We start from the raw sequence: 26,733 nt of genomic DNA, 5'->3' as shown, positions 1-26,733 counted from the left end.
CTTTATCAATGTAAACATATGTTTCCTATGCCAATAAAGCTGTCACGACTTCTTCCGAAATCGATGCCCCTCCTTGTTCAGGTGGTGCTCGGCGGTCGACGTCACCAGTCTTCTAGCCATCATTGATCCATTTTTCATTTTCCATTGGTTTTGTCTTGTCTTCCTACACACCTGGTTCCAATCCCATGCATTATTTGTTGTGTATTTAACCCTCTGTTTCCCCCTCATGTCCTTGTCAGAGATTGTTTGTTGTTATGTGCTCGTGTATTTGTATTGGTGCGCGACGGGTTATTTTACCCATGTTATTTTATTTATGTACGTTGGTTTTTGGAGTTTGTTTTATCTTAATTAAACTACTCCAGTTACACCAAGTTGGTTTCTCCTGCGCCTGACTTCTCTGCCACCTACACACACGATAATGACAGAATCTCTGACCAGGGGTACGACGGAAGTACTGCCAGCTGCCAGGGTTTCCTCCTCCAATTAGACATTTATCTAGCCACGGTCCACCCAGTTCCATCAGACCATGAGAAGAGTTTCGCCCTCGTCCCGTGCCTCACCGGGAGAGCCCTGGAATGGCCCAGCGCTGTGTGTGGAGGAGGAGATGCGGCATTGGACCGTTATGAGGAGTTCCCCCGCCGTTTTCGGGCAGTCTTCGACCACCCACCCGAGGGCAGAGCGGTGGGTGAGCGCCTCTACCAGCTGAGGCAGGAGACGAGGAGCGACCAGGATTTTGCCCTGGAGTTCAGGATCCTGGCTGCCAGTGCGGGATGGAATCACAGGGCCCTAATCGACCATTACCGCTGCAGTCTGCGTGAGGACGTCCGTCGGGAGCTGGCCTTCAGAGACACCACCCTCACCTTCGACCAGCTGGTGGACCTGTCAAATCCGGCTGGACAACTTGCTGGCTGCTCGCGGATGTCCAGATCGGGGTCTGGTGGTTCCATCCTCCCGCACCCCCTCTCCTATACCCATGGAGCTGGGAGGGAGGGTGCACAAGGAGACTGGAGGGGGTTCCCGCTCGTGCACCATCTGTGACCGCAGATGGCACCATTCTCATCCGAGCCCTCTGTTGCCCATATATTTGTGTCTGTCACTTTTCCTGATTTTTCCCCCACGTTCCCAGCATAAGGCGCTAGTAGATTCAGGCGCGGCTGGGAATTTTATTGATCAAGCGTTTGCTCATAGTTTAGGGATCCCCATTGTACCCGTGGATGTGCCTTTCCCAGTTCACACCTTAGATAGTCGACCATTAGGGTCAGTGTTTATCAGGGAGGCCACAGCTCCTTTGAGTATGGTGACACAGGGGGGTCACAAGGAAAAATGTGTCTTTTCCTTATTGACACTCCTGCATATCCCGTGGTGCTATGTCTACCTTGGTTAACTTGTCATAACCCCACTTTTTCCTTGGCCACAGAGAGCTCTCACAGGGTGTTCGCGAGAGTGCTCAGGTAGGTGTGTAGGGGTTTCCGTTGGTGCTACTACGGTGGAAAGTCCAGACCAGGTCTCCACCGTGCGCATTCCCCCCGAATATGCCAATTTGGCTCTCGCCTTCTGTAAAAAGGCGGTGACTCAATTACTACCCAATCGACAGGGGGATTGTGCGATAAATCTCATGGTAGACGCTGCACTTCCCAGGAGTCACGTGTATCCCCTATCGCAAGCGGAGACGGTGGCTATGGAGACATATGTCTCCGAATCCCTACGCCAGGGGTACATTCGGTCCTCCATTTCACCCATCTCCTCGAGTTTCTTTTTTGTGAAGAAGAAGGATGGAGGTCTGCGTCCGTGCATTGATTATCGAGGTCTCAATAAAATTACGGTGGGGTACAGTTACCCGCTACCTCTTATCACCACGGCGATTAAGTTAATGCATGGGGCGCGCTTCTTTACCAAACTGGATCTCAGGAGTGCATACAACCTGGTGTGTATCTGAGAGGGAGACGAGTGGAAGACAGCATTTAGTACCACCTCAGGGCATTATGAGTACCTCATCATGCCGTACGGGTTGAAGAATGCTCCATCAGTCTTCCAATCTTTTGTAGACGAGATTTTCAGGGACCTGCACGGGCAGGGTGTAGTGGTGTATATCGATGACATTCTGATATACTCCACTACACGCACCGAGCATGTGTCCCTGGTGCACAGAGTGCTTGGTCGCCTGTTGGAGCATGACCTGTATGTCAAGGCTGAGAAATGCCTGTTCTTTCAACAGTCCGTCTCCTTCTTAGGGTATCGCCTATCCACGTCAGGAGTGGAGATGGAAAGTAATCGCATTGCAGCCATGCATAATTGGCCGACCCCCACCACGGTGAAGGAGGTGCAGCGATTTTTAGGGTTTGCCAATTACTACCGGAGGTTTATCCAGGGTTTTGGTCAGGTAGCTGCTCCCATTACCTCACTTCTGAAGGGGGGCCCGGTGCGCTTGCAGTGGTCGGCTGGGGTGGACAGGGCTTTTAGGCAACTGAAGGCTCTGTTTACCTCGGCTCCTGTTTTGGCTCATCCGGATCCCTCCTTGCAATTGATAGTGGAGGTGGATGCGTCTGAGGCTGGGATAGGAGCTGTGCTCTCTCAGCGCTCGGGTACGCCACCTAAGCTCCGCCCCTGTGCCTTCTTCTCTAAGAAGCTCAGCCCAGCGGAGCGAAACTATGATGTGGGGGACCGGGAGCTGTTGGCTGTCATGAAGGCTTTGAAGGCGTGGAGACATTGGCTTGAGGGGGCTAAACACCCTTTTCTCATCTGGACTGACCACCGCAATCTGGAGTACATCTGGGAGGCGAGGAGACTAAATCCACGCCAGACAAGGTGGGCCATGTTTTTCACCCGTTTTGTGTTTACCCTCTCTTACAGACCAGGCTCCCAGAACGTTAAGGCAGACGCACTGTCCCGGCTGTATGACACAGAGGAGCGGTCCATAGATCCCACTCCCATAATCACAGCCTCTTATTTGGTGGCACAGGTAGTGTGGGAGCTGGACGCGGACATTGAGCGGGTGTCACGTGTAGAGCCCGTTCCCCCTCAGTGTCCAGCTGAGCGTCTGTACGTTCCGTCTGCTGTCTGCGACCGATTGATCTACTGGGCTCACACGTCACCCTCCTCTGGTCATCCTGGGATCGGTCGGACGATGCGCTGTCTCAGTGGGAGGTACTGGTAGCCCACTTTAGCTAAGGACGTGAGGGTTTATGTTTCCTCCTGCTCAGTGTGCACCCAGTGCAAGGCTCCTAGACACCTACCCAGAGGTAAGTTACAACCCTTACCCGTTCCACAACGGCCTTGGTCACACTTGTCAGTGGATTTCCTAACTGATCTTCCACCTTCTCATGTTAACACCACGATCCTGGTCGTTGTGGATTGTTTTTTTAAGTCCTGTCATCTCCTTCCTTTGCCCGCTCTCTCTACGGCCCTACAGACTGCGGAGGCTCTGTTTACACACGTCTTCCGGCACTACGGGGTGCCTGAGGATATAATGTCTGATCGGGGCCCCCAGTTTACGTCAAGGGTCTGGAAGGCGTTCATGGAACGTCTGGGGGTCTCGGTCAGCCTTACCTCAGGTTTTCACCCTGAGAGTAACGGGCAGGTGGAGAGAGTTAACCAGGATGTGGGTAGGTTTCTGAGGTCTTATTGCCAGGACCGGCCGGGGGAGTGGGCGGCGTTCTTGCCCTGGGCAGAGATGGCCCAGAACTATCTCCGCCACCAACCTCTCTCTTATTTCAGTGTGTGTTGGGGTATCAGCTGATGCCCTTGGCATCAGAGTCAGACCGAAGCTCCTGCGGTGGACGACTGGTTCCGGCGCGCGGAGGAAACCTGGGACACCACTCACGTCCACCTTCAGCACGCCGTATGGTGCCAGAAAGTTGCCGCAGACCATCACCGCAGTGAGGTCCCGGTGTTCGCACCGGGGGACAGGGTCGGGCTCTCAACCCGGAACCTGCCCCTCCGCCTGCCCTGCCGGAAGCTGGGTCCGCGGTTTGTGGGGCCGTTTAGTCCTGAGGAGAGTGAACGAGGTATATTATAGGTTAAAGCTTCCCCCCCCATTACCGCATTAACTTCTATGGGCTAGGTGGGACGGTAGCGTCCCACCTGCGGGACACAGCCAGTGAAATATCAGGGCGGCAAATTGAAAAACAACAAAATGTCATAATTCAACTTTCTCAAACATACAACTATTTTACACCATTTTAAAGATACATGTCTCCTTGATGTAACCACATTGTCCGATTTCAAAAAGGCTTTACAGCGAAAGCAAAACATTAGATTGTGTTAGGAGAGTACATAGACAAAAATAATCACACAGCCATTTTCCAAGCAAGGACATGTGTCAATATAACCCAAAATACAGCGAAATGAAGCACTAACCTTTGACGATCTTCATCAGATGACACTCCTAGGACATTATGTTACACAATACATGTATGTTTTGTTCGATAAAGTTCATATTTATATCCAAAAATAGCATTTTACATTGGCGCGTGACGTTCAGAAAATATTTTGCCTCCAATACTGTCAGTGAATCAGCACAATTTACAAAAATACTCATCATAAACGTTGATAAAATATTAAACTGTTATTCAAAGAATTATGGATGAACATCTCCTTTATGCAACCGCTATGACAGATTTCAAAAAAGCTTCACGGGGAAAGCACACTTTGCAATAATCTGAGTACTGCGCTCAGAAAAATACACCAGGCAATACAGATACCCGCCATTTTGGAGTCATCTAAAATCATAAATAGCATTATAAATATTCACTTACCTTTGATCTTCATCAGAAGGCACTTCCAGGAATCCCAGGTCCACAATAAATGTTGTTTTGTTCGATAAAGTCCATAATTTATGTCCAAATAACTCCTTGTTGTTTGCGCGTTCAGTAAGCTACTCCAAATGTAGGAAGCGCGCCGAATATTTCACGACAAAAAGTTATATTTACATTCGTAGAAATATGTCAAACATTGAAAAACATCAATCTTTAGGGCCTTTTTATTAACGTAAAACTTCAGTAATATTCCAACCGGACGATTCCAATGTCTTGAAAAACGTTATGGAACACAGCTACCTCCTCACGTGAACGCACGTAATTGTGGCCTGTCATTCTCTCGGTCATCAGACTCTAAGAGGTCTTGTAAGCTCTCTGTTGACTGCAAAAGCCTGAAACACGTTCTAAAGACTGTTGACATCTAGTTGAAGCTTTAGGAAGTGCAAATTGAACCCTAAGTCACTGTATACTGAATAGGCCCAGTCTTGAAAAACTACAATCCACTTCCTGGTTGGATTTTTTCTCAGGTTATTGCCTGCCATATGAGTTCTGTTATACTCACAGACACCATTCAAACCGTTTTAGAAACGTCAGAGTGTTTTCTATCCAAATCTACTAACAATATGCATATTGTAGTTTCTGAGCCAGAGCAGTAACCTGTTTAAATTGGGTACGTTTTTCATCCGGCTGTGAAAATACTGCCCCCTAGCCCAGACAGGTTAACCCCTCATTCCATGTGTCTCTCCTCAGGCCGGTGGTGGCTGGCCCGCTCCAGGAGGCAGAGGTGCGGGAGGTTCCTCTGCCCCCTCTGGACATTGAGGGGGCCCCGGCGTACTCCGTTCGACCCATCCTGGATTCGAGACATCGGGCGAGGGGCCTTCAGTACCTCGTGGACTGGGTTCCGGTGGAGGATGTGTTAGATCCTTCGCCGCTGCGAGAGTTCCATCGTCTCCATCCGGATCGCCCTGCACCTCGTCCTCTGGGTCGTCCCCGAGGCCGGTGTCGACACGCTGCTGGAGCCGCGCATCGGGGGAGGAGGGGGGGTACTGTCACGACTTCTGCCGAAGTCGATGCCCCTCCTTGTTCGGGTGGTGCTCGGCGTTCGACGTCACCAGTCTTCTAGCCATCGTTGATCCATTTTTCATTTTCCATTGGTTTTGTCTTGTCTTCCTACACACCTGGTTCCAATCCCATTCATTATTTGTTGTGTATTTAACCCTCTGTTTCCCCTCATGTCCTTGTCAGAAATTGTTTGTTATGTGCTCGTGTATTTGTATTGGTGCGCGACGGGTTATTTTACCCATGTTATTTTATTTATGTACGTTGGTTTTTGGAGTTTGTTTTATCTTAATTAAACTACTCCAGTTACACCAAGTTGGTTTTTCCTGCGCCTGACTTCCCTGCCACCTACACACACGACAACGACAAAAGCCCCTAAAATTGAAATTGAATTGAGACAGAGAGCTGTCCTGTAATCGTTTGGGACTATGGCCTTAATGCTGCTCTCATTACAGTTGTTAATGTTTGATCCGAAGAGTATGTTAATGCCGATATGCCATCAACCTCTGTCTTTCATGTAAGATCGATCAGCACTTTGTACTGCTGTCTTTGTTTCAAGGCCGTGTTATTTTACACACACTACGTAGCTGCTGCTCAAACTGCCACTTCCTTTACTTTCTCTCTTTACTCACCCTCTTCTGAACCATGATGATGTAGCCTATGTCTCCTCATATGTTAACCAACACCATCCTATCCCTACTAACTGCTTTTTCGCTTCTCAATGATCATGCAAGTGCCGCACGAGTAGGCTACCAAGCTGTTCCACCTCTGTGCAGCCTAATGTTATAGGCAGATGAGCATGTGTATCTGGACAGGTAACCAAAGTCTGACAATAGTCAAGTTCATTTTGCGTCGCCCGGCACCCGGTGTGCTATTATTCCTTATGTCGTTTGTCAACTACTGCTTTAGACTGCCTACTATTTGTGATGATAATCTTCATAGTTATGCTGCCATATCTGAGCGAGAGTTGACGAAAAAAGACCTAGCCAATGTTTGCAATGATTATGAGACACTGCCTGTCTCTGTCTTGCTTGAAATAGACTACCTTTGTTTTGTGCTTATGTTTGCAATACTGTTACAACACACAACAAAGTTAGTACGGACATGTCGATCGTGTGTTTTGTGTACAACATGATAGCTGCATGTAGCCTAACACCCCTCCTGAAAAAATAACATGAAATCGTGCTTGAGGCATAGAATTTTTAGCTAGAATATGTCGACCATATCTTTAGTGTAGAGAAGCAGGACAAAAGTAACACTTTTAGTTTTGTTCCTAGTTACTCAGAGATCAATAGAGCTATATACACAATATTTTATGACAAACAACTTATATATTTGCCTCTACCATTAGGAATTATAATTTCATTTCTAGGGTAAATAAGTTGAAATTAAATAGACAGAACAGAACTACTGCAACGTTACTTTTGTCCCTTCCGGTGGGGCGGGAGTAACACAGCCTTGGGATGGAAGTAACAGCTGTCGAGAAGTGCACAATATTTATCTCATTGCCATGTTTCTGGTTTGTAACGCTTGTTACTTTCAACAAATGTACTATAAGCCATCATTTCATGTTTGTGTCGATTTGAATAATTAATCCTATAGGTTCGAAATGTATGAAAATGAACCATGCATCAACATTGTAACGTTACCCAAGCACAATATTTTGCCTTCCAATATGAATCAGACTAAAATGGATCACATAATAGCTATAGCTGAACCAATTAGGTGCACTCTAGCGGTCCTTGTCATGCTCACTCCTCGTGTCTTGATAAAATAAACGGCTTTATTCTCTTCACAAACAGCAAACTCATCATGCTTATCACATTTCCATGGCTTTACATAAGGTATTTGACCTCCAGAATCATAAATATATTTTTAACCACTAACCTGCATATAAAAGCTTGTGAGAAGCTGATCTATCAAGTCAATTGATTAAGGCATAATTCTAATGATGTCATATATAATTTTTATACATTCAGTCACTATTTTGCTAACATGATAAAAGCAATTTGAACTAGAGGTGACAATGGCCTGTGCATACATTTTTATTTTATTTTATTCCCAGTCATCAGTTTACATTGTGTTGATGTAATTTCACCCAGGCTAACACCCAAGACTAGCTAGCATGATACTTGAAACCTATGCTGTCATTTAGTAACTAGATAGGATAAGAAAATGACATGTTTGGAACCTTACACAACTCTACAACCAAAAAACACTTCAAGTCTGTTTTAGCTCAAAACCACTTTTTGTTGATAACTCGGTGAAACATGGTCGGACTGGGCTGTTGTTTTGCAGGGAGGTCGTCCTCCACATTAGGAATGCACTGACCTCACTGTGCATCATTCTAGCTTCTGTGTTACATGACAAAATGGGCATTACTTTCGCACCGTGTTACTTTAATCCCTGCTCTCCCCTACAACATAAAGTTTCCCCCTCCATGTCAATGAGGGGGAAGCGGCAGTGGTTGTAGAGTTGTGTTTAGTTGTTTAAGGTTCCAAAGATGTCATTTTCTTATCCTATCTAGTTACTAAATGACAGCATAGGTTTCAAGTATCATGCTAGCTAGTCTTGGGTGTTAGCCTGGGTGAAATTACATCAACACAATAAGCTAAGGACCCTGGGACTAAACACCTCCCTCTGCAACTGGATCCTGGACTTCCTAACAGACCGCCCCCAGGTGGTAAGGGTAGGTAACAACACATCCCCAACGCTGATTTTCAACACAGGGGCCCCTCAGGGGTGCGTGCTCAGGCCCCTCCTGAACTCCCTGTTCACTCATAACTGCACGGCCAGGCACAACTCCAACACCATCATTAAATTTGCCGATGACACAACCGTAGTAGGCCTGATCACCGACAACAACGAGACAGCCTATAGGGAGGGGACCTGGCCGTGTGGTGCCAGGACAACAACTTCTCCATCAACGTGATCAAGACAAAGGAGATGATTGTAGACTACAGGAAAGGGAGGACATAGCACGCCCCCATTCTCATCGACGGGGCCGCAGTGGAGCAGGTTGAGAGCTTCAAGTTCCTTGGTGTCCACATCAACAACAAACTAACATGGTCCAAGCACACCATGACAGTCGTGAAGCGGGCACGACAAAACCTATTCCCCCTCAGGAGACTGAAATGATTTGGCATGGGTCCTCAGATCCTCAAAAAGTTCTACAGATGCACCATCGAGAGCATCCTGACTGGTTGCATCACTGCCTGGTACTACAGAGTGTGAACGGCCCAGTACATTACTGGGGCCAAGCTTCCTGCCATCCAGGACCTCTATACCAGGCTGTGTCAGAGGAAGGCCCTGAAAATTGTCAAAGACTCCAGCCACACTAGTCATAGACTGTTCTCTCTGCAACCACACGGCAAGCGGTACCGGAGCACCAAGTCTAAGTCCAAGAGGCTTCTAAACAGCTTCTACCCCCAAGTCATAAGACTCCTGAACATCTAGTCAAATGGCTACCCAGACTATTCACATTGCCCCCCTCCCCTCTCCACACCACTGCTACTCTCTGTTGTCATCTATGCATAGTCACTTTAATTAACTCTACCTCCATGTACATACTACCTCAACTAACCGGTGCCCCTGCACGTTGACTCTGTACCGGCACCCCCCTGTATATATTATTTTTTACTGCTCCTCTTTAATTACTTTTATCTCTTATTCTTATCTGTATCTTTTTAAACTGCACTGTTGGTTAGGGGCTCGTAAGTAAGCATTTCACTGTAAGGTCTACACCTGTTGTATTCGGCTCATGTGACTAATAACATTTGATTTGATTTGAAATTATAAACACAGGCTCAGTTGTGGGAGGGGCCTTAGACTGTCTCCTCAGTGCAGTGGTCAGTGCTGCTTAAATGTTTTCCCTATAGTATTCACAAGGTGCAGCAACTTTATGTGCAGCATCTCTGGGCACTTAGAAGAGAGAGTCAAGTGACTAACTCCATCTAAATCTCTCTCTCTCTCTTTTGGCAAAATGCATTTCTGGCCTGTTCCCATTCCAGTCCTAAGACCAGCATTTTGCATCTCAATGATTGATTTATCCCCCCCTGCCCCCTCTCTCAGCTCCTGCTTAAACTCACTCCATTAAGATGTGCACACTCATCAGTTATGAACTCTACCCATCTTCGTCTCTTCTCTTTGTCTTGTTTACGACCTCACAGTCATGCACACTACCACAACTAATAGTGTTGGTGGATTGTAAATTAATGGAGAGCATTGTTGCTAAAACTTGACAAAAACTTAAAGAGGAATAGGATGGGAAAAACCTTAGGGCACTCTGTCTACCTCCCCTCTTCCCCCTATTTAAAGTCCCTTGATATTAGTTTGTTGAATTAGAAACACAATGTGAGGTTTCTTTGTGAATCCATCCAGTGTTATGTGTCAATGTGAGGTAGACACAGGCAGCGCCACACAGGGCAGGGCAGACTCCTTCACTCTAAGTGCTGCTGGTCATATTCCAGCCATCAGCGGATGTGGATCAATGCCTGGTTTACAGCTTTACATCATCCTTAAAATGCCTGGGCAAACAAGGAAACGCTCAGACGGTCAATCAGAAACTATTAGTAAAAAACACACATCATCCCTCTGGACTCGCTGCCCTCCTCCCCCCTCTCTCATCTTTCTCGCTCACTCAAACCGGAGACTGCACTAGAGGGAGAATTCCTGTCTTGATGGACCTGTGGGACGGACTTACCCAAAAAGGGAGACACAGGGGGTTCAGCCCTTAACTGGGACAGAATGTTTACTACAGAGGATACTTCACAAAGGATGTAGAGATTTGGGAGATGAGGAATTAAGTAGTATACCTTTGTTGTTTTTTTTTACTTAAAACCATGCACTGGACCTGGATTTAGAGGGACTTTTGGAAGACCAAATATTATCAACAAACTCACCTTTTTGCCTTCGCTGGAGATCAAGGGGTTAAATGAATGGCAGCTGAAACAGAGTGACTGTTACTGGATCTTTACCTTGTTCACCCACGAAGAGCATCGTCACTTGCAGATTTCACCTGCTTTAACAGTGTGTGTGGGTGGGAGGATGGGGGGAGTAAAGAGTGACCAATAGATTTCAGTGTTTGCAGCTATTTTTTAGGCATCTTCTTCAATTGTTTGATAGGATGTTTTTTAGACACACACTTACAGCAGCAAACATTTATAAAGTTATGGAATACACATCCTATATGTTCAGGGCTGGCCAATAGAAAGCATATAAAGGTTCTTACTCAAATCAATCAGCCATGGTGCTGGATGGCATGGAACTGATTGCAATTACTGTAGTCATTAGCCTGTTTTTTGTAATGTTCAAGCAGTTTGGTGTCTGGGAACCCTTGTCATTAGATGGTAAGTAACAGGGACATACTCCCCAGTCTCTTTTCTGATCAAGGCCATCATGTTCCTCACAGATAGACATAAGCTATTTGTACTGTGTTGTTGATAGTTGAAGCTACGTGATTTCACTGTTGTCAACTTATGAGAGACAGCTGGCTTCCACTGCATATCAAGACAAAATGCCTCAAAACACGAAGGTCTCATGTCTTATTACTGATAGACAGAAATAGAAAAGACAACACTGTGGCCACCTGACTTAACCTGATTGTATGTGTTTCTCCCTTTCTCACCTCCTCACTTCCCTATACTTTTCAATCTCTTCCTCTCCCTTTTCCTCTCTCTGGTTGTTTCTATATCATAGATGGTGAGCACACACACAGTAGTAACTCCATGTATTCTTCATTTCCTTTGTCTTGATTATGTATGTTTTAATCTGTGCCCCACTCTCTCATATATATATATATATTGTCTCTCTGAGGGTTGCTTGTCTTCCACTCATCATCCTCTCTTACTTTATTATCCACCATCTTTTTGTTTTAAAAATGTTATTGTACACCATTGTCATCCAATCCCATTTCTGTTACCCACCACACAAATGTCTCTCCCTCCCAATTTCTTCCGATTATCCCCACATCTTCCTCTCCCGATTTCAACATTTCCCATCCATTCCTGTCCTATTTTTGCCTCTCCCTGAATCCGCATTCTCCTCTCCCTTTCACCTCTCCACTTCTCCCGACATTCCTTCCTTTCCCTGGGTTGTCCTCCTCTCCCTCTCTCCCTCTCCTCTCTCAAACAGAGAGTAGTGACTGTGAATTGGAGCTTTCTACTGTTCGTCACCAGCCCGAAGGCTTAGAACAGCTCCAGGCCCAGACCCAGTTTACCAGGAAAGAGCTGCAGTCGCTCTACAGAGGCTTCAAAAATGTGCGACTGGGACTTGGCTGGGCTTAGAGCACCGAGTGGGAGTGGGGTGGTTAAATAAACATTGTCAGGGACTTGAAGGACTTCAAAGATATCATCTCACAATATGTTTTACATACTTACATAGCTACATACATTTACACAGATATTTACACACGCTACAAGCCGTTTAGACATACAGGTAACTGCCAAAATAATGGAAACACTTGAGTAAAGGAGGGATACAACGTATATTGAAAGCAGGTGCTTCCACACAGGTGTGGTTCCTGAGTTAATTGAGCAGTTAACATCCAATCATGCTTAGGGTCCTGTATAAAAATGATGGGCAGGCCATTATTTTGGCCATTATTCTGGCAGCCATGGCTATGCCTCCATTGGATAACAATGCCCCCGTCCATAGTGCACGAGTGGTTACTGGATGATTTGATGAGCATGAAAATTAAGTAAACCATATGCCATGGCCGTCTCAGTCACCAGTTTTAAACCCCATTGAACACTTATTGGAGATTCTGGAGCGGTGCCTGAGACAGCGTTTTCCACCACCATCAACAAAACATCAAATTATGGAATTTCTCACAGAAGAATGGTGTCACATCCATCCAATAGTGTTCCAGACACTAATAAGAATCTATGCCAAGGTGCATTGAAGCTGTTCTGACTCATGGTGGACCAATGCCCTATTAAGATACTTTATGTTGGTGTTTCCTTTATTTTGGCAGTTACCTGCATATTAGCCATTTACAAGCCGTTAGACACACCTATTTTCACAGATATTTAACTACATTTAAACATGCGTACAATACATACAAGTTAAGTAAGACAAACCTATTCTAGATATTTTCATTTCTCTCTGAACAGGAGTGTCCTAGCGGACTGGTGGATGAGGAGACGTTCAAGACCATCTATTCACAGTTCTTCCCCCAGGGAGGTAGGATTCTCTCCCCTCAAGAGATGCAAGGGAGGCACCATGGTTGATAGCAGATGGGTGGGAGACGCCCTTTTAACTGCCCCTACTGTTATCAGCAATTTCAACCTGGACTCAGGGGTAGACGTAACATAGTAAATGTATATCTGTGACACTCAAATGAATATGATATGTTTTGTATGGTATTAATTTGTGGATGTCCATCATCCATTTCATATGAAATGTTACGAATTACAATTCATATGATTTGTTATGAATTGCAATTTGTGCAATATGTTACACATTTGCAACACATATGACATGTTGTGGCTAATGTTAGCAAGGTGGCTAGATAGATCAAGTTAGTTAGGCTAGGTGTTAGGGTTAAGGTTAGAGTTAAGGTTAATAGTTATGTTAGCTAACATGCTAAGTAGTTGCAAAGTAGCTAAGAAGAAGTAAGTAGTTGCAAAGTTGCTTATTAGCTAAAGTGCTATAGTTGCCCGTGATGCCTTTGGGTTGCTAGACTTTTGCATTATATGCCCACCCATCCTCCCCAACCAACCTCATTTTTGGCTTAAGTAACAATACCCAATGTAACATATCATACTAATTTGAGTGTCACAGATTTACATTGACTATATTATGTCTTTGAGGGCAGGCTGGCTATTTCAATGGACTGTTATTTGATATAGCATTGTCTTACTGTTTTTGAATGAAAATTTGATCAGTAGATGCAAGATTCTGACAACTCAGAACCTCATCGATTGATATATTCAGTGCATTTGGAAAGTATTCAGACCCCTTGACTTTTTCCACATTTTATTACTTTACAGCCTTATTCTAAAATGTATTAAATATGTTTTCCCCTCATCAATCTACAAACAATAACCCATAATGATGAAGTAAAAGCAGGTTTGTAGAAATTTGGGGAAATGTATCAAATAAAAAAAAACACAAATATCACATTTACATAAGTATAAAGACCATTGACTAAGTACTTTGTTGAAGCACCTTTGGCAGAGATTGCAGCCTCGAGTCTTCTTGGGTATGATGCTACAAGCTTGTTACACCTGTATTTGGGGAATTTTTCCCACTCTTCTCTGCAGATCCTCTCAAGCTCTGTCAGGTTGGATAGGGAGCGTCACTGCACAGCTATTTTCAGGTCTCTCCAGAGATGTTTGATCGGGTTCATGTCGGGCTCCGGCTAGGCCACTCAAGGACATTCAGAGACTTGTCCCGAAGCCACTCCTGCGTTGTCTTGGCTGTGTGCTTAGCGTCGTTGTCCTGTTGGAAGGTAAACATTCGCCCCAGCTCTGGACCAGGTTTTCATCATGGATTTCTATATACTTTGCTCCATTCATCTTCCCCTCAATCCTGACTAGTCTCCCAGTCGGTGCCGTTGAAAAACATCCCCACAGCATGATGCTGCCACCACCATGCTTCACTGTAAGGATGGTCCCAGGTTTCCTCCAGGCGTGACGCTTGGCATTCAGGCTAAAGATTTCAATCTTGGTATCATCAGACCAGTGAATCTTGTTTCTCATGATCTGAGAGTCCTTTAGGTGCCTTTTGGCAAACTCCAAGCAGGCTGTCATGTGCCTTTTACTGAGGAGTGGTTTCCATTTGGCCACTCTACCATAAAGGCCTGGTGGGGTGCTGCAGAGATGGCTGTCCTTCTGGGAGGTTCTTCCATCTCCACAAAGGAACTCTGGAGCTCTGTCAGAGTGACAGAGTTCGGGTTCTTAGTCACCTCCCTGACCAAGGCCCTTGTCCACCGATTGCTCAGTCTGGCCAGACGGCCAGCTCTAGGAAGAGTCTTGATGGTTCCAAACGTCTTCCATTTAAGAATGATGGAGGCCACTGTGGTCTTGGGGACCTTCAATGCTGCAGACATTTTTTGGTCCCCTTCCCCAGATCTGTACCTCGACACATTCCTGTCTCCGAGCTCTACGGACAATTCCTTCGACCTCATGGCTTGGTTTTTACTCTCACATACACTGTCAACTGTGGGACCTTATATAGACAGGTGTGCCTTTCCAAATCATGTCTAATCAATTGAATTTACCACAGGTGGACTCCAATCAAGTTGTAGAAACATGTCAAGGATGATCAATGGAAACAGGATGCACCTGAGCTCAATTTTGAGTCTCATAGCAAAGGATCTGAATGCTTATGTAAACAAGGCATTTCTGTTTTTTATTTTTAATAAATGATGAAAAAAAATTCTAAAAACTTGTTTTTGCTTTGTCATTATGGGGTATTGTCTGTAGATTAATGAGAAAAAATATTTTATCCATTTTAGAATTAGGCTGTAACTTAACAAAATGTGGAAAAAGTCAAGGGGTCTGAATTCTTTCCGAATGCACTGTAGATGCTTTAAAGACTGACCCATTTCACCCTGAGCAACCGTCAAAATGGATGAATGTGAAAAGTGAATAAATAACCAACTGTCATCCACTCTACCTGATGTTAACTACGTTATTGGTATCACTTCTCAGATGCCACCACATATGCACATTTCCTGTTCAACGCTTTTGACATGGACAGAAATGGCTCTATCCATTTTGAGGTAAGCAAAGCTCCTTTAAAGTAAGGTAATTTCTTCTCTCGCATAAAACCTTCCTTAACAATCCATCTTAACCCCCCCTCCCCTCCAGGACTTTGTGATTGGACTATCTGTACTGCTCAGAGGTTCAGAAACAGAGAAACTCCGGTGGGCCTTCAATCTCTATGATATCAACAAGGATGGCTGCATCACCAAGGAGGTACAGTGGAAGGCTGTGCCTTCAAACTTTCCTGTCTGTTGCGTAGAGAGAGTTCTACTGCTAGACGTAACACTGCAGACATAGAACTGACTGATGACTGTGTGTGTGTGCGTGCAAATGTGCGTCCATGTGTTTGTGTGTGTGCATCTGTGTGTGTGTGTGTGTGTGTGTGTGTGTGCAAGTGTGCATGTTATGTGTGTGTGTGTTATATGTGTGTGTGTGTGTGTATTGTGTGCACCTGTGTACAGGAGATGTTGGCCATAATGACGTCCATCTATGACATGATGGGCAGGTATACCTCTCCCAGTGTACGAGATGATGATCCATCTGAGCATGTGGACAAGTTCTTTCAGGTACATAAACCCCCCCAGTGTATAACCCCCTCCCATGTCTGACATCTTACATGTTGTTTAACACTTTCTGTGCTTCTGTTTGTATTGTCTCTGTCCTAAGGCTTTATTGATTGGTTATTGGTTGATGAGAACTCTGGTCGGTTTTAATTTTCACAACCTTAAAGCTTCACATTGTGTCACTGTGGAGGTTAGTAGTACTGTACGGTATGTAATCATACAAGATCTTTAATGGCCACCTTTTTCAGAAAATGGATCGGAACAGAGACGGGGTGGTGACCATTGATGAGTTCATAGAGACCTGTCAGAAGGTAAACACATTCTCCACAATCTTTACTGGCGAAAATATGTACCTGATGTCAAAAATGCCAGGACAAGCCACTGGCTATTGCATGGTTTTAACTTGCCTGGCTAACATTCCAGGTATTCCTGTAGTTGGTAGACAGCAAGTTCTGTCAGCTTTGTCTTACAGAACCTGCACAACATGTCAGAGGAGCACAAAACGTATGAAAAGCTAAGAACAGTACTGCCATATGTCGTGTTCAATTGACATTGTGTCCAAAACAACATATTCCTTAACTCTTAATTTCTCTCACCAGGACGAAGATATCATGGCCTCCATAAAGCTCTTTGAGAATGTAATCTAGGTCTAGGAATTGACAGAGAACACGGATATATGTCAAGATGACCTTTAATTGATTCCAATAGCAGACCCTACAAGCCCCTCTGTACTTTACCCCACACCGTTGGATAATAGAAGATTATTTACACACATCAAAATGAGGACAGTAAACACTTATCAGGGGGCATAGGGAAATGTGACTCTAAACTTTTGACTCCACTATGTATGGGAAAACAATCCCTAAAAATGGTCCTGCTGACAGTTCTACTTTCCTAACCTTTTTTTTCTCAAATTTTTACTAACGATATGCCACTGACTTTGAGTAAAGCCAGAGTGTTTATGTATGCGGATGACTCAACACTACAACACGTCAGCTACAACAGCGACTGAAATGACTGCAACACTCAACAAAGAGCTGCAGTTAGTTTCAGAGCGGGTGGCAAGGAATAAGTTAGCCCTAAATATTTCTAAAACTTAAAGCATTGTATTTGGAGCAAAACACTCACTTAACCCTATACCTCAACTAAATCTTGTAATAAATAATGTGGAAATTGAGCTGAGATGACTAAACTGCTTGGAGTAAGCCTAGATTGTAAACTGTCATGGGGAGAAGTCTGTCTTTAATAAAGCGATTCTCTTCCTTCTTAATAACACTATCAACAAGGCAGGTCCTACAGGCCCTAGTTTTGTCGCACCTTGACTACTGTTCAGTCGTGTGGTCAGGTGCCACAAAATAGGACTTTTGACTGGCTCATAACAGGGCAGCACGGCTGGCCTTTGGATGTACACAGAGAGCTAATATTAATAATATGCATGTCAGTCTCTCCTGGCTGAAAGTGGAGGAGAGATTGACTTCATCACTATTTTTATTTATCAGAGGTTTTGACATGTTGAATGCACCGAGCTGTCTGTCTAAACTACTGGCACACAGCTTGGACACCCATGCACCCCACAAGACATGCCACAAGAGGTCTCTTCACAGTCCCCAAGTCCAGAACAGACTATGGGAGGCACACAGTACTATATAGAGCCATGACTACATTGGACTCTATTCCACATCAAGTAACTGACGCAAGCAGTAAAATTAGATTTAAAAAACAGATTCAAAAACACCTTATGGAACAGCAGGGACTGTGAAGCAACACAAACATTGGCACAGACATATACAAACACAGACACACACACACGGATTTAGTACTGTAGATATGTGGTAGTGGTGGAGTAGGGGCCTGAGGGCACACAGTGTGTTGTGAAATCTGTGAATGTATTGTAATGTTTTTAAAATTGTATAAACCGCATTAATTTTGCTGGACCCCAGGAAGAGTAGCGGGGATCCATAATAAATACAAATACCAGGGAATGGCAACATAAGAAGTGAAATGTTAGTACTCTGTACAGTAGCATGTCTACTGCTCATGCCTGAACCGATTATGAGCCTTTGCATGTTTGCCTGAGAGTAGTGTAAGTTAATGTTAACACAGTTGAATGTAAATATGAATTGTGTTATTGAGTAGCCTGAAACAAATATTATTGTATTTATTTGTGTGTGTGTTGTGGGGGGCTCATAGTATTGGGTGGAATGGAATAGATGGAAATGAATCGAACACATCAAACACGTGTTTTGTTACCATTCCATTCCAGCCATTATTATGAGCCATCCTCCCATCAGCAGCCTCCTGTGCACACAATAGCTAGTAATGTACAAGTTTTTTACATTTCTGTTCCCTCATGTATAGCTCATTAGCATTATGATAGGAAGGTGGGATTTATTGATGTTGCCATATCATATAGCTACTCTCACCATTACATACAGTACATGCAATCATCTATCATACCGCCATACTCCCAACCACCCCCCTACAGCCTATGTCATATACTAGTTGCATACCTGGAGAGAGAATGTATATAAAAATGTTGTTGAATATCACTCGATTTCAGGATTGAATTACACTCTAAATAAAAAAGGAACCTGCACATCGCATGATATTTGATATGTAATTGTATATCACTTTCCTAAAAATAGTTTTCCTGTGGCCTAAAATGTTTATGAATTACAATGTAATTTGTACAGTTGAAGATGACCTGTACTTTGGCTCATATATAAAGTCAAGGTTGTTTTCTACTAACAAGCTGAGTCAGTGTTTTTGTTCTCAAATGCCACAAAAAAAGGTTATGCGCTGCTGCATTATATGGTGCATTGGAATGTTGTTTGTTGCATTTTAGAACAGTTAAGCAGACCTAACTAGCAAGTAGCAAAGACACAGAAAAGCATACTTTTTTGAAATGTGAAAATTCAATTTTAATTAAAAGAACTTCGGTGGTTTTCAATGTTGCTTCAAGTCTTTGTCACAAATAAACGTTTGGATTCTTGTTGCTCTTTACTAGTTCATTATTACTTTTTGAATTATAACCATTTTGCATAAATACTCCGTAGGCAATAATGGTACATTTTAGGTTCACCACTGCTCTTGAACCGTTTAAAGGCCCAGTAAAGTCAAAAACATGACTTACAGATATTTTCACACTATGAGGTTGGAATAATACTGTGAAAATGTGACAATTATGGTAATGCGCTTTTAATGTAAGAGCTGTTTGAAAAGACTGCCTGAAATTGCTGCCTGTTTTGGAGTTTCAGCCTGCCTGGTGACCAGGCAATAAATTAGTTTATAGACCAATAAGAAAAGAGAGTTCCAAACCTCTCTGCCAATAACAGGTAGTTTTCAGTAACTTTTCAGCCAATAACAGTTTGTTTTCAGTCTCCCCCCCCCACAAAGACCACTCTGAGTATAAATAGTATTTTTGCTGTCTCTTGGTGTCTTTCCTATATATAACTCTTATTCTATTTTTTAATTTAATGTAATATCTTATGTTGTTCTTGTCTATTACTGTTCTGTACTTTGCCATGTATTTGTACGTTTTATGTGGACCCCAGAAAGAGTAGCTGCTGCATGTGCAGTAGCTAATGGGGATCCTAATAAACTAAACTCCCAGACAGTCCTAGCTAAATTCTTTGCGCGAGAAATTGCTCTTTGCTAAGAACACATTTTTTCACAAAATGTTTTACAAATTTAATCGAAAACAATCACACTAAGGTACTTAATTGTTACCCAGAAATGATTTGATATTCAGATAAAGGCTGCATTGGACCTTTAAGTTACAAACACCATGACCAACATTGACATGTGCAGAATGATTTAGCCAGACTGGCCTGACAGCATTCCTGTCAGATACAACCAGAGGGACAACCTACTGGGCAAAAACCGGTTGAATCAACGTTTTTTTCCACGTCATTTCAACAAAAAATGTAATGTGATGACATTGAATCAGTGTTGAAAACTGATTGGATATGAAAACGGGTGACCCATCATTCAGGGCAGGTGGAGCAACAACAACAACAACAATAATATATATATACTTTTTTGGGGGGTCTTGCCTGTTTTGCATGTTATTTTTTCCTTAATACTTGCAAACAATGCAAACAATGTAAAAAAAATATATATCATTGAGTTAATAAAGCTGCATACAAACATGGTCTCTTTTTGTTTTCTTGAGTAAGGCAGCTCGAAAATGCAGGTGTTTCAGCCTAGCTCAGTGCTTTCTGTGGTGGTGGGGTATGCCAGCAGAAAATACGGAGCGTTGCGCCGTGATTGGCTCAGTGTTCTGTCACTCATGGGGACACTAGTTCACTGCCAAGTCTAAGGGTAGAGCTCAAAAATTCAAGCCCCTTGGGTGCCCCCATAGAGTTACATTAGAAGTGCCCATTCGAGAAGGCTCAAGGTCATTGGCCACAGATAAAATGACGCAAATGTCACGCCCTGACCTGAGAGAGACGGTTTATTTCTCTATTTTGTTATGTCAGGGTGTGGGTGGGCATTCTATGTCATTATATTTCTATGTTTTGGCCAGGAAAAATGTCCAATCAGAGGCAGCTGTCTATCGTTGTCTCTGATTGGGAACCATACTTAGGCAGCCTTTTCCCAGTTGTTTTCTGTTTCTGACAGAACTGTGCGCTTTCGTTTTCCTTTGTTATTTTTGTTCGAGTGTTTGTTTGATTTAAATAAATAATCATGAACACATGCCATGCTGCATCTTGGTCACCTCTCTACGACGATCGTTACAGAACTACCCACCACAACTGGATCAAGCAGCGTGCCCGGGAGGAGATGGATTCCTGGTCTCTGGAGGAGTTGGTGGAGAGGATAGACTGGACATGGGGGCAAGTATTGGAGAGATACAGAAGCCTGCCGGGGAAGCAGGTGAAGTCAGCAAGAGAGGAACTAGCACGGCAAGGACGGAAGCACGAGAGGCAGCCGGCCCAAAAAATTGGGGGGGGGCACACAGGTAGATTGGCGGAGTCAGGGTTGAGACCTAAGCCAACTCCCCGTGCTTATCATGGTGAGCATGTGCCTGCTCCTCGCACTCTCCCTCCAGTGCGCCTCCACAGCCCAGTACGTCCTGTGCCTGCTCCTCGCACTCTCCCTCCAGTGAGTCTATTCAGCCTGGTACGCCCTGTGCCTGCTCCACGTACCAGGCGGTCAGTACGTCTCCTCAGTCCGGTGAGACCCGTTCCGGCTCCACGTAAGAAGCCTCCAGTGATGATCCATGGCACGAAGCCTCCAGTGATGATCCATGGCACGAAGCCTCCAGTGATAATCCATGGCCCAGAGCCTGTAGGGATAATCCATGGCAAGAAGCCTTTAGGGATGATCCATGGCCCGGAGCCTGTAGAGATGATCCATGGCACGAAGCCTCCAGTGATGATCCATGGCATGGAGCCTGTAGCGACGGTCCCCGGCCCGGAACCTCCCGAGACGGCCTGCAGCCCGGAACCTCCCGAGACGGCCTGCAGCCCGGAACCTCCCGAGACGGCCTGCAGCCCGGAACCTCCCGAGACGGCCTGCAGCCCGGAACCTCCCGAGACGGCCTGCAGCCCGGAACCTCCCGAGACGGCCTGCAGCCCGGAACCTCCCGAGACGGCCTGCAGACCGGAACCTCCCGAGACGGCCTGCAGACCGGAACCTCCCGAGACGGCCTGCAGCCCGGAGTCTTCAGCGGCAGCCTGCAGCCCGGTGTCTTCAGCGGCGGTCGACAATTCAGAGCCTCCGGCGATGATCCATGGTCTGGTTCCTCCGGCGACACAGAAACGGGGGGATCAGCGGGTGGAGTGGGGGCTATGCCCCGAACCAGAGCCGCCGCCAAGGATTGCGGCCGGGAGTCCGCACCTTTGGGGGGGGGGGTACTGTCACGCCCTGACCTGAGAGAGACGGTTTATTTCTCTATTTTGTTAGGTCAGGGTGTGGGGTGGGCATTCTATGTCATTATATTTCTATGTTTTGGCCAGGTATGGTTTCCAATCAGAGGCAGCTGTCTATCGTTGTCTCTGATTGGGAACCATACTTAGGCAGCCTTTTCCCACCTGTGTTTGTGGGTAATTGTTTTCTGTTTTGGGTTTTCTGTACCTGACAGAATTGTGCGCTTTCGTTTCCCTTTGTTATTTTTGTTCGAGTGTTTGTTTGATTTAAATAAATAATCATGAACACGTGCCACGCTGCATCTTGGTCACCTCTCTACGACAATCGTTACAGCAAATCACATTATACCTACAATAGCTTTGATTGGACTGAACATCATACTTCCAAAATCTTAGCTAACAGTCATCATCATGAGTCAAGTCAACAATCTACAGGCAAATCCTATTTAATCCTTATCATATGAAGATAAATAATCAAGAGAAATTATAGATCAAGTGTATCGGTGCTCATCTGCCATTGGACATAAATATTACACAAGTTGGAAATCGCTAATTCAACAATGAGTGGTTTGGAAGGAATCAGTGGCTAACTGCAAGCATTGCAAAGCAATCATTAGTATGCTATTCAGTGGAGTGGCTGTGTGGTCCCAAGTCTATTAATGGTCTCTTTTCCTAGTGTAAAATGATAAATATTCAACATTGGCCATGCTGTCAATGAAGCATGATTTGTGCCGCGCTCGAAAACAACTGTTAACTCGGAACTGCAAAATATTTGTAATACATTTTCTGAAGCAGTCATGTAAAGTAATGATTTGGTTCTGAGGATGGTAAGTGTACAGTTAAGACGAGAGCGGAACTCAATCTTTGAGAATACCTCTGTATTGGAATGTTGTGAAGCATGGGTTTTTTTGCACCGTATTTGTGGACAATATTGAAAATGTTCTTAAATTGGTTGTTTTGGTGCCTTGAGGGCAATTCAGAAACCTGACTGAGATCCTTATTACTGATGAATGTGTTCGTTTTTATTAATGTTTTTAATTTTACCTTTATTTATTTTACCTTTATGACCGTGTTTTGTTTCTACCGTGTTTTGTCTTTCTGTAATTCAGGGCTTATCTGTAAAATAGACCTTGGTCTCAGTATGACTCCCTGATAAAATAAAGGTTGAATAAAAAAAAACACTCAATCATGCATGATACAGCTTCACTAGTACAATGGAGAATATAAGTCATAGTGTTTAATGTATCAACCAAACTGTACATTCTCTTGTGTTTATTTGTTAATTGTGAAAAGTAAAGATAACAGATACACTACATGACCAAAAGTATGTGGACACCTGCTTGTTGAACATCTCATTCCAAAATAATGGGCATTAATATGGAGTTGGTCCCCCCTTTGTGGCTATAACCGCCTCCATTCTTCTGGGAAGGCTTTCCACTAGATGTCGGAACATTGCTGGGGGACCATTCAGCCACAAGAGCATTAGTGAGGTCGGGCACTGATGTTGGGCAATTAGGCCTGGCTCACAGTTGCCGTTCCAAATCATCCCAAAGGTGTTTGATGGGGTTGAGGTCAGGGCTCTGTGCAGGCCAGTCAAGGTTCTTGCAAACCGATCTCAAACGATTTCTGTATGGACCTCGCTTTGTGAATGGAGGAATTGTCACGCTGAAACAGGAAAGGGCCTTACCCAAACTATTTCCACAAAGTTGGAAGCACAGAATTGTCTAGAATGTCATTGTATGCTGTAGCGTTAAGATTTCCGTTCACTGGAACTACAGGGTTTAGCCCGAACCATGAAAAATAGCCCCAGACAATTATTCCTCCTCCACCAAACTTTACTGTTGGCACTATGCATTGGGGCAGGTAGCGTTCTCCTGTCATCCGCCAAACCCAGATTTGTCCGTCTGAATGCCAGATGGTGAAGCATGATTCATCACTCCAGAGAATGCATTTCCACTGCTCCAGAGTCCAATGGCGGCGAGCTTTACACCACTCCAGCCGATGTTTGGCATTGCGCATGGAGATCTTAGGCTTGTGTGCGCGCTGCTTGGCCATGGGAACCACCCTACTTTCATTTTTTTCCTAAAGTAACCATCTGTCTTATGTAAACACACCATACGTAACATTTAATACAAATTTGTGTATCCCGGATTTAAGTTTACTATGTTCCGTCTAGTCTATGAGACCAGGCTGAGACAGCAGGTGGGGTAGAAAGGGAGAGAGAGAGAGAGAGAGAGCGGGAGGGTCGAAAACGCCAGGTCCAGGACAAGTTAGCACGTCCGGTGAGCAGGTCAGGGTTCCATAGCCACAGGTAAAACAGCAGAAACTGGATCAGCATCACACCCAGGTGGACTAGGGACAGGGACAGTCAGTAGGCTCTGTTCCTCCGGGAGGGGGAGGGAGAGCAATGGGAGAACTAGACAGAGCATACTTAAGTTCACACAGATAAGACAGGAGAATTACACCAGGTTGGATAGGCTGACCCTAGCCCCCCGGCACATGGACTATTGCAGCATAGATACTGAAGACAGACAGACGGGGGGGGGGCAGAAGATCACGTCAGTGACTAAACCCATATTATAGCAAAAAAAGCCTGGCACAACGTGACACACCCCTACCCTCCTAGGGACGGCATGGGAGAGCGCTAGTAAGCCAGTGACTCGGGCCCTGTGAAAGGGTCAGAGGCAGAGAATCGCAGTGGAGAGAGGGGAGCTGGCCAGGCAGAGAAAGCAAGGGCCGCTCGTCACTCCATTGCCTTGCCATTCACCTTCTCACCCCTCGGCCAGACTACACTCAATTATCGGACCTACTGAAGAGATGAGTCTTCAGCAAAGACTTAAAGGTCAAGACCGTGGCTGCGTCTCTCACATGGATAGGCAGACCATTCAATAAAAATGGAGCTCTATAGGAGAAAGCCCTGCCTCCAGCTGTTTGCTTAGACATTCTAGGGACAATAAGGAGGCCTGCGTCTTGTGAACATAGCTCACGTGTAGGTATGTACGGCAGGACCAAATCGGAGAGATAAGTAGGAGCAAGTCCATGTATTGCTTTGTAGGTTAGCAGTAAAACCTTGAAATCAGCCCTAGCCTTAACAGGAAGCCAGAGAGGCTAGCACTGGAGTAATATATTTTTAGGGGAGTTCTAGTCAAGATTCTAGCAGCCGTATTCAGCACTAACTGAAGTTTATTTAGTGCTGAATACAGCTGGCCGGAAAGTATAGCATTGCAGCAGTCTAATTTAGAAGTGACAAAATTAAGGATTAGCTTTTCTGCATCATTTTTGGACAAAAAGTGTCTGATTTTTGCAATGTTAAGAAGATGGAAAAGCTCTGCCCTTGAAATATTTTTGATATAAAGAGAGATCAGGGTCCAGATTAACACAGAGGTCCTTCACAGTTTTATTTGAGACGACTGTACAACTATCAAGACTAATTGTTAGGTCAAACAGCAGATCTAATTTTTTTTCTTGGGACCTAGAACTAGCATCTCTGTTTTGTCTGAGTTTAAAAGTAAAACATTTGCTGCCATCCATTTCCTTATGTCTGAAACAGAGGCTTCCAGGGTAGACAATTTTGTGGCTTCACCATGTTTCATCGACGTGTACTGCTGTGTGTCGTCTGCATAGCAGTGAACGTTGACATTGTGTTTCCTTATAATATCACCAAGAGGTAGAATATATAGTGAGATCAATAGTGGTCCTAAAACGGAACTTTGAGAAACACCGAAACTTACTATTGATTTGTCAGAATACAAACCATCCACAGAGTCAAAGTTATATCTTTCCTACAGATAAGATCTAAACCAGGCAAGAACTTGTTTGTGTAGATCAATTAGGTTTTTCAATCTCTCCAAAAGAATGTGGTGATCAATGGTGTCAAAGCAAAGATTGCCTCAGTGCATGACCATCTGGGTAGGGGCTGAGTGGCTAGGGTTGGAGGAAAGTGGTGATCGAAGACTTGGAGGGGGGTTGCAGTGAGATTAGTAGGCGACCAGCCTCTAGTAAAGTTGAGGTGAAGCGTATTTCCTGCCTTGTGAGTGGGAGGTGACTGGGAAAGGGTGAGGTCACAAGAGGAAGGGAGTGGAAAGAAAGAGGTGGAAATAAATTAATTGAAGTCCGGCGTCGGGAGGTTAAAGTCGTGATGAGCCATCGTTGAGAAATGAGCTTATTGAGGTGTCTATCTCATTGAGGAACTCTCCAAGGACACCTGGTGGGCGATAGATGACAACAACGATAAGCTTGAGTGGACAAGTGACAGTGACCACATGGAATTCAAATGAGGAGATAGACAAGTGAGAGGGAGAAGAGAAAATCTCCATTTAGAAGACATTAGTAGACCTGTGCCACCACCGAGACAACCAGATGCTCTCAGACAATTAAGAACATATATAGTCAGATGACGAGAGAGCAGCTGGAGTAGCAATGTTCTTTGGGGAAATCCAGGTCTCAGTCAGAGCCAACAAGTGTAGGGACTGAAGTGCAACATAGGCTGAGATGAGCTCAGCCTTATTCACTGCAGATCAGCAGTTCCAAACACTGCCTAAGAATAGGAATTCCACATGGGTATGTGCGTGCAGGGTACACTAAATTAAAAGGGTTGCAGTCACGGGTTCGGGAGCTTCTGTAAAATGTACTGGGAGAGGAGCGAACTGGGATGGGAAACACACATACTTGCCAAAGCTTCAAAAGAGCTAAATGAGATCAGAAAATAACTAAGTAAGATACTCAAGTAAGAGAGCGGTGTGGAGCCTTCCTCTTTCCGTTCTCAAACAACTCT

At 44.7% G+C, this 26,733-nt stretch overlaps 1 protein-coding gene across 1 annotated transcript; it reads left to right on the top strand.

The window, feature by feature from the left end:
- The first annotated feature begins 10,483 nt into the window (after positions 1-10,483).
- LOC106563355 (calsenilin) lies at positions 10,484-17,534 on the top strand. The gene is made up of 8 exons (XM_045690398.1): positions 10,484-11,161; positions 11,946-12,070; positions 12,926-12,995; positions 15,470-15,540; positions 15,629-15,736; positions 15,985-16,089; positions 16,335-16,397; positions 16,686-17,534. The coding sequence occupies exons 1-8, from the start codon at positions 11,059-11,061 to the stop codon at positions 16,731-16,733; spliced, it is 693 nt and encodes a 230-aa protein (XP_045546354.1). The 5' UTR covers positions 10,484-11,058; the 3' UTR covers positions 16,734-17,534.
- The last annotated feature ends 9,199 nt before the right edge of the window (positions 17,535-26,733 follow it).

The sequence above is a fragment of the Salmo salar genome, chromosome ssa11, assembly GCF_905237065.1.
Source record: "Salmo salar chromosome ssa11, Ssal_v3.1, whole genome shotgun sequence".
Lineage (NCBI taxonomy): Eukaryota > Metazoa > Chordata > Actinopteri > Salmoniformes > Salmonidae > Salmo > Salmo salar.
Note: the sequence above shows the minus strand (reverse complement) of the source record. Positions and strands in the feature narration are given on the sequence as shown.

What these genes read in the sequence shown, in the direction of transcription:
- LOC106563355 (XM_045690398.1), top strand. Translation starts at nt 11,059, where the DNA reads ATGGTGCTGGATGGCATGGAACTGATTGCAATTACTGTAGTCATTAGC. An exon ending in ATGGCTCTATCCATTTTGAG is followed by an intron (nt 15,541 to 15,628) that starts GTAAGCAAAGCT and finishes CCTCCCCTCCAG; the next exon opens with GACTTTGTGATTGGACTATC. An exon ending in ATGTGGACAAGTTCTTTCAG is followed by an intron (nt 16,090 to 16,334) that starts GTACATAAACCC and finishes CACCTTTTTCAG; the next exon opens with AAAATGGATCGGAACAGAGA.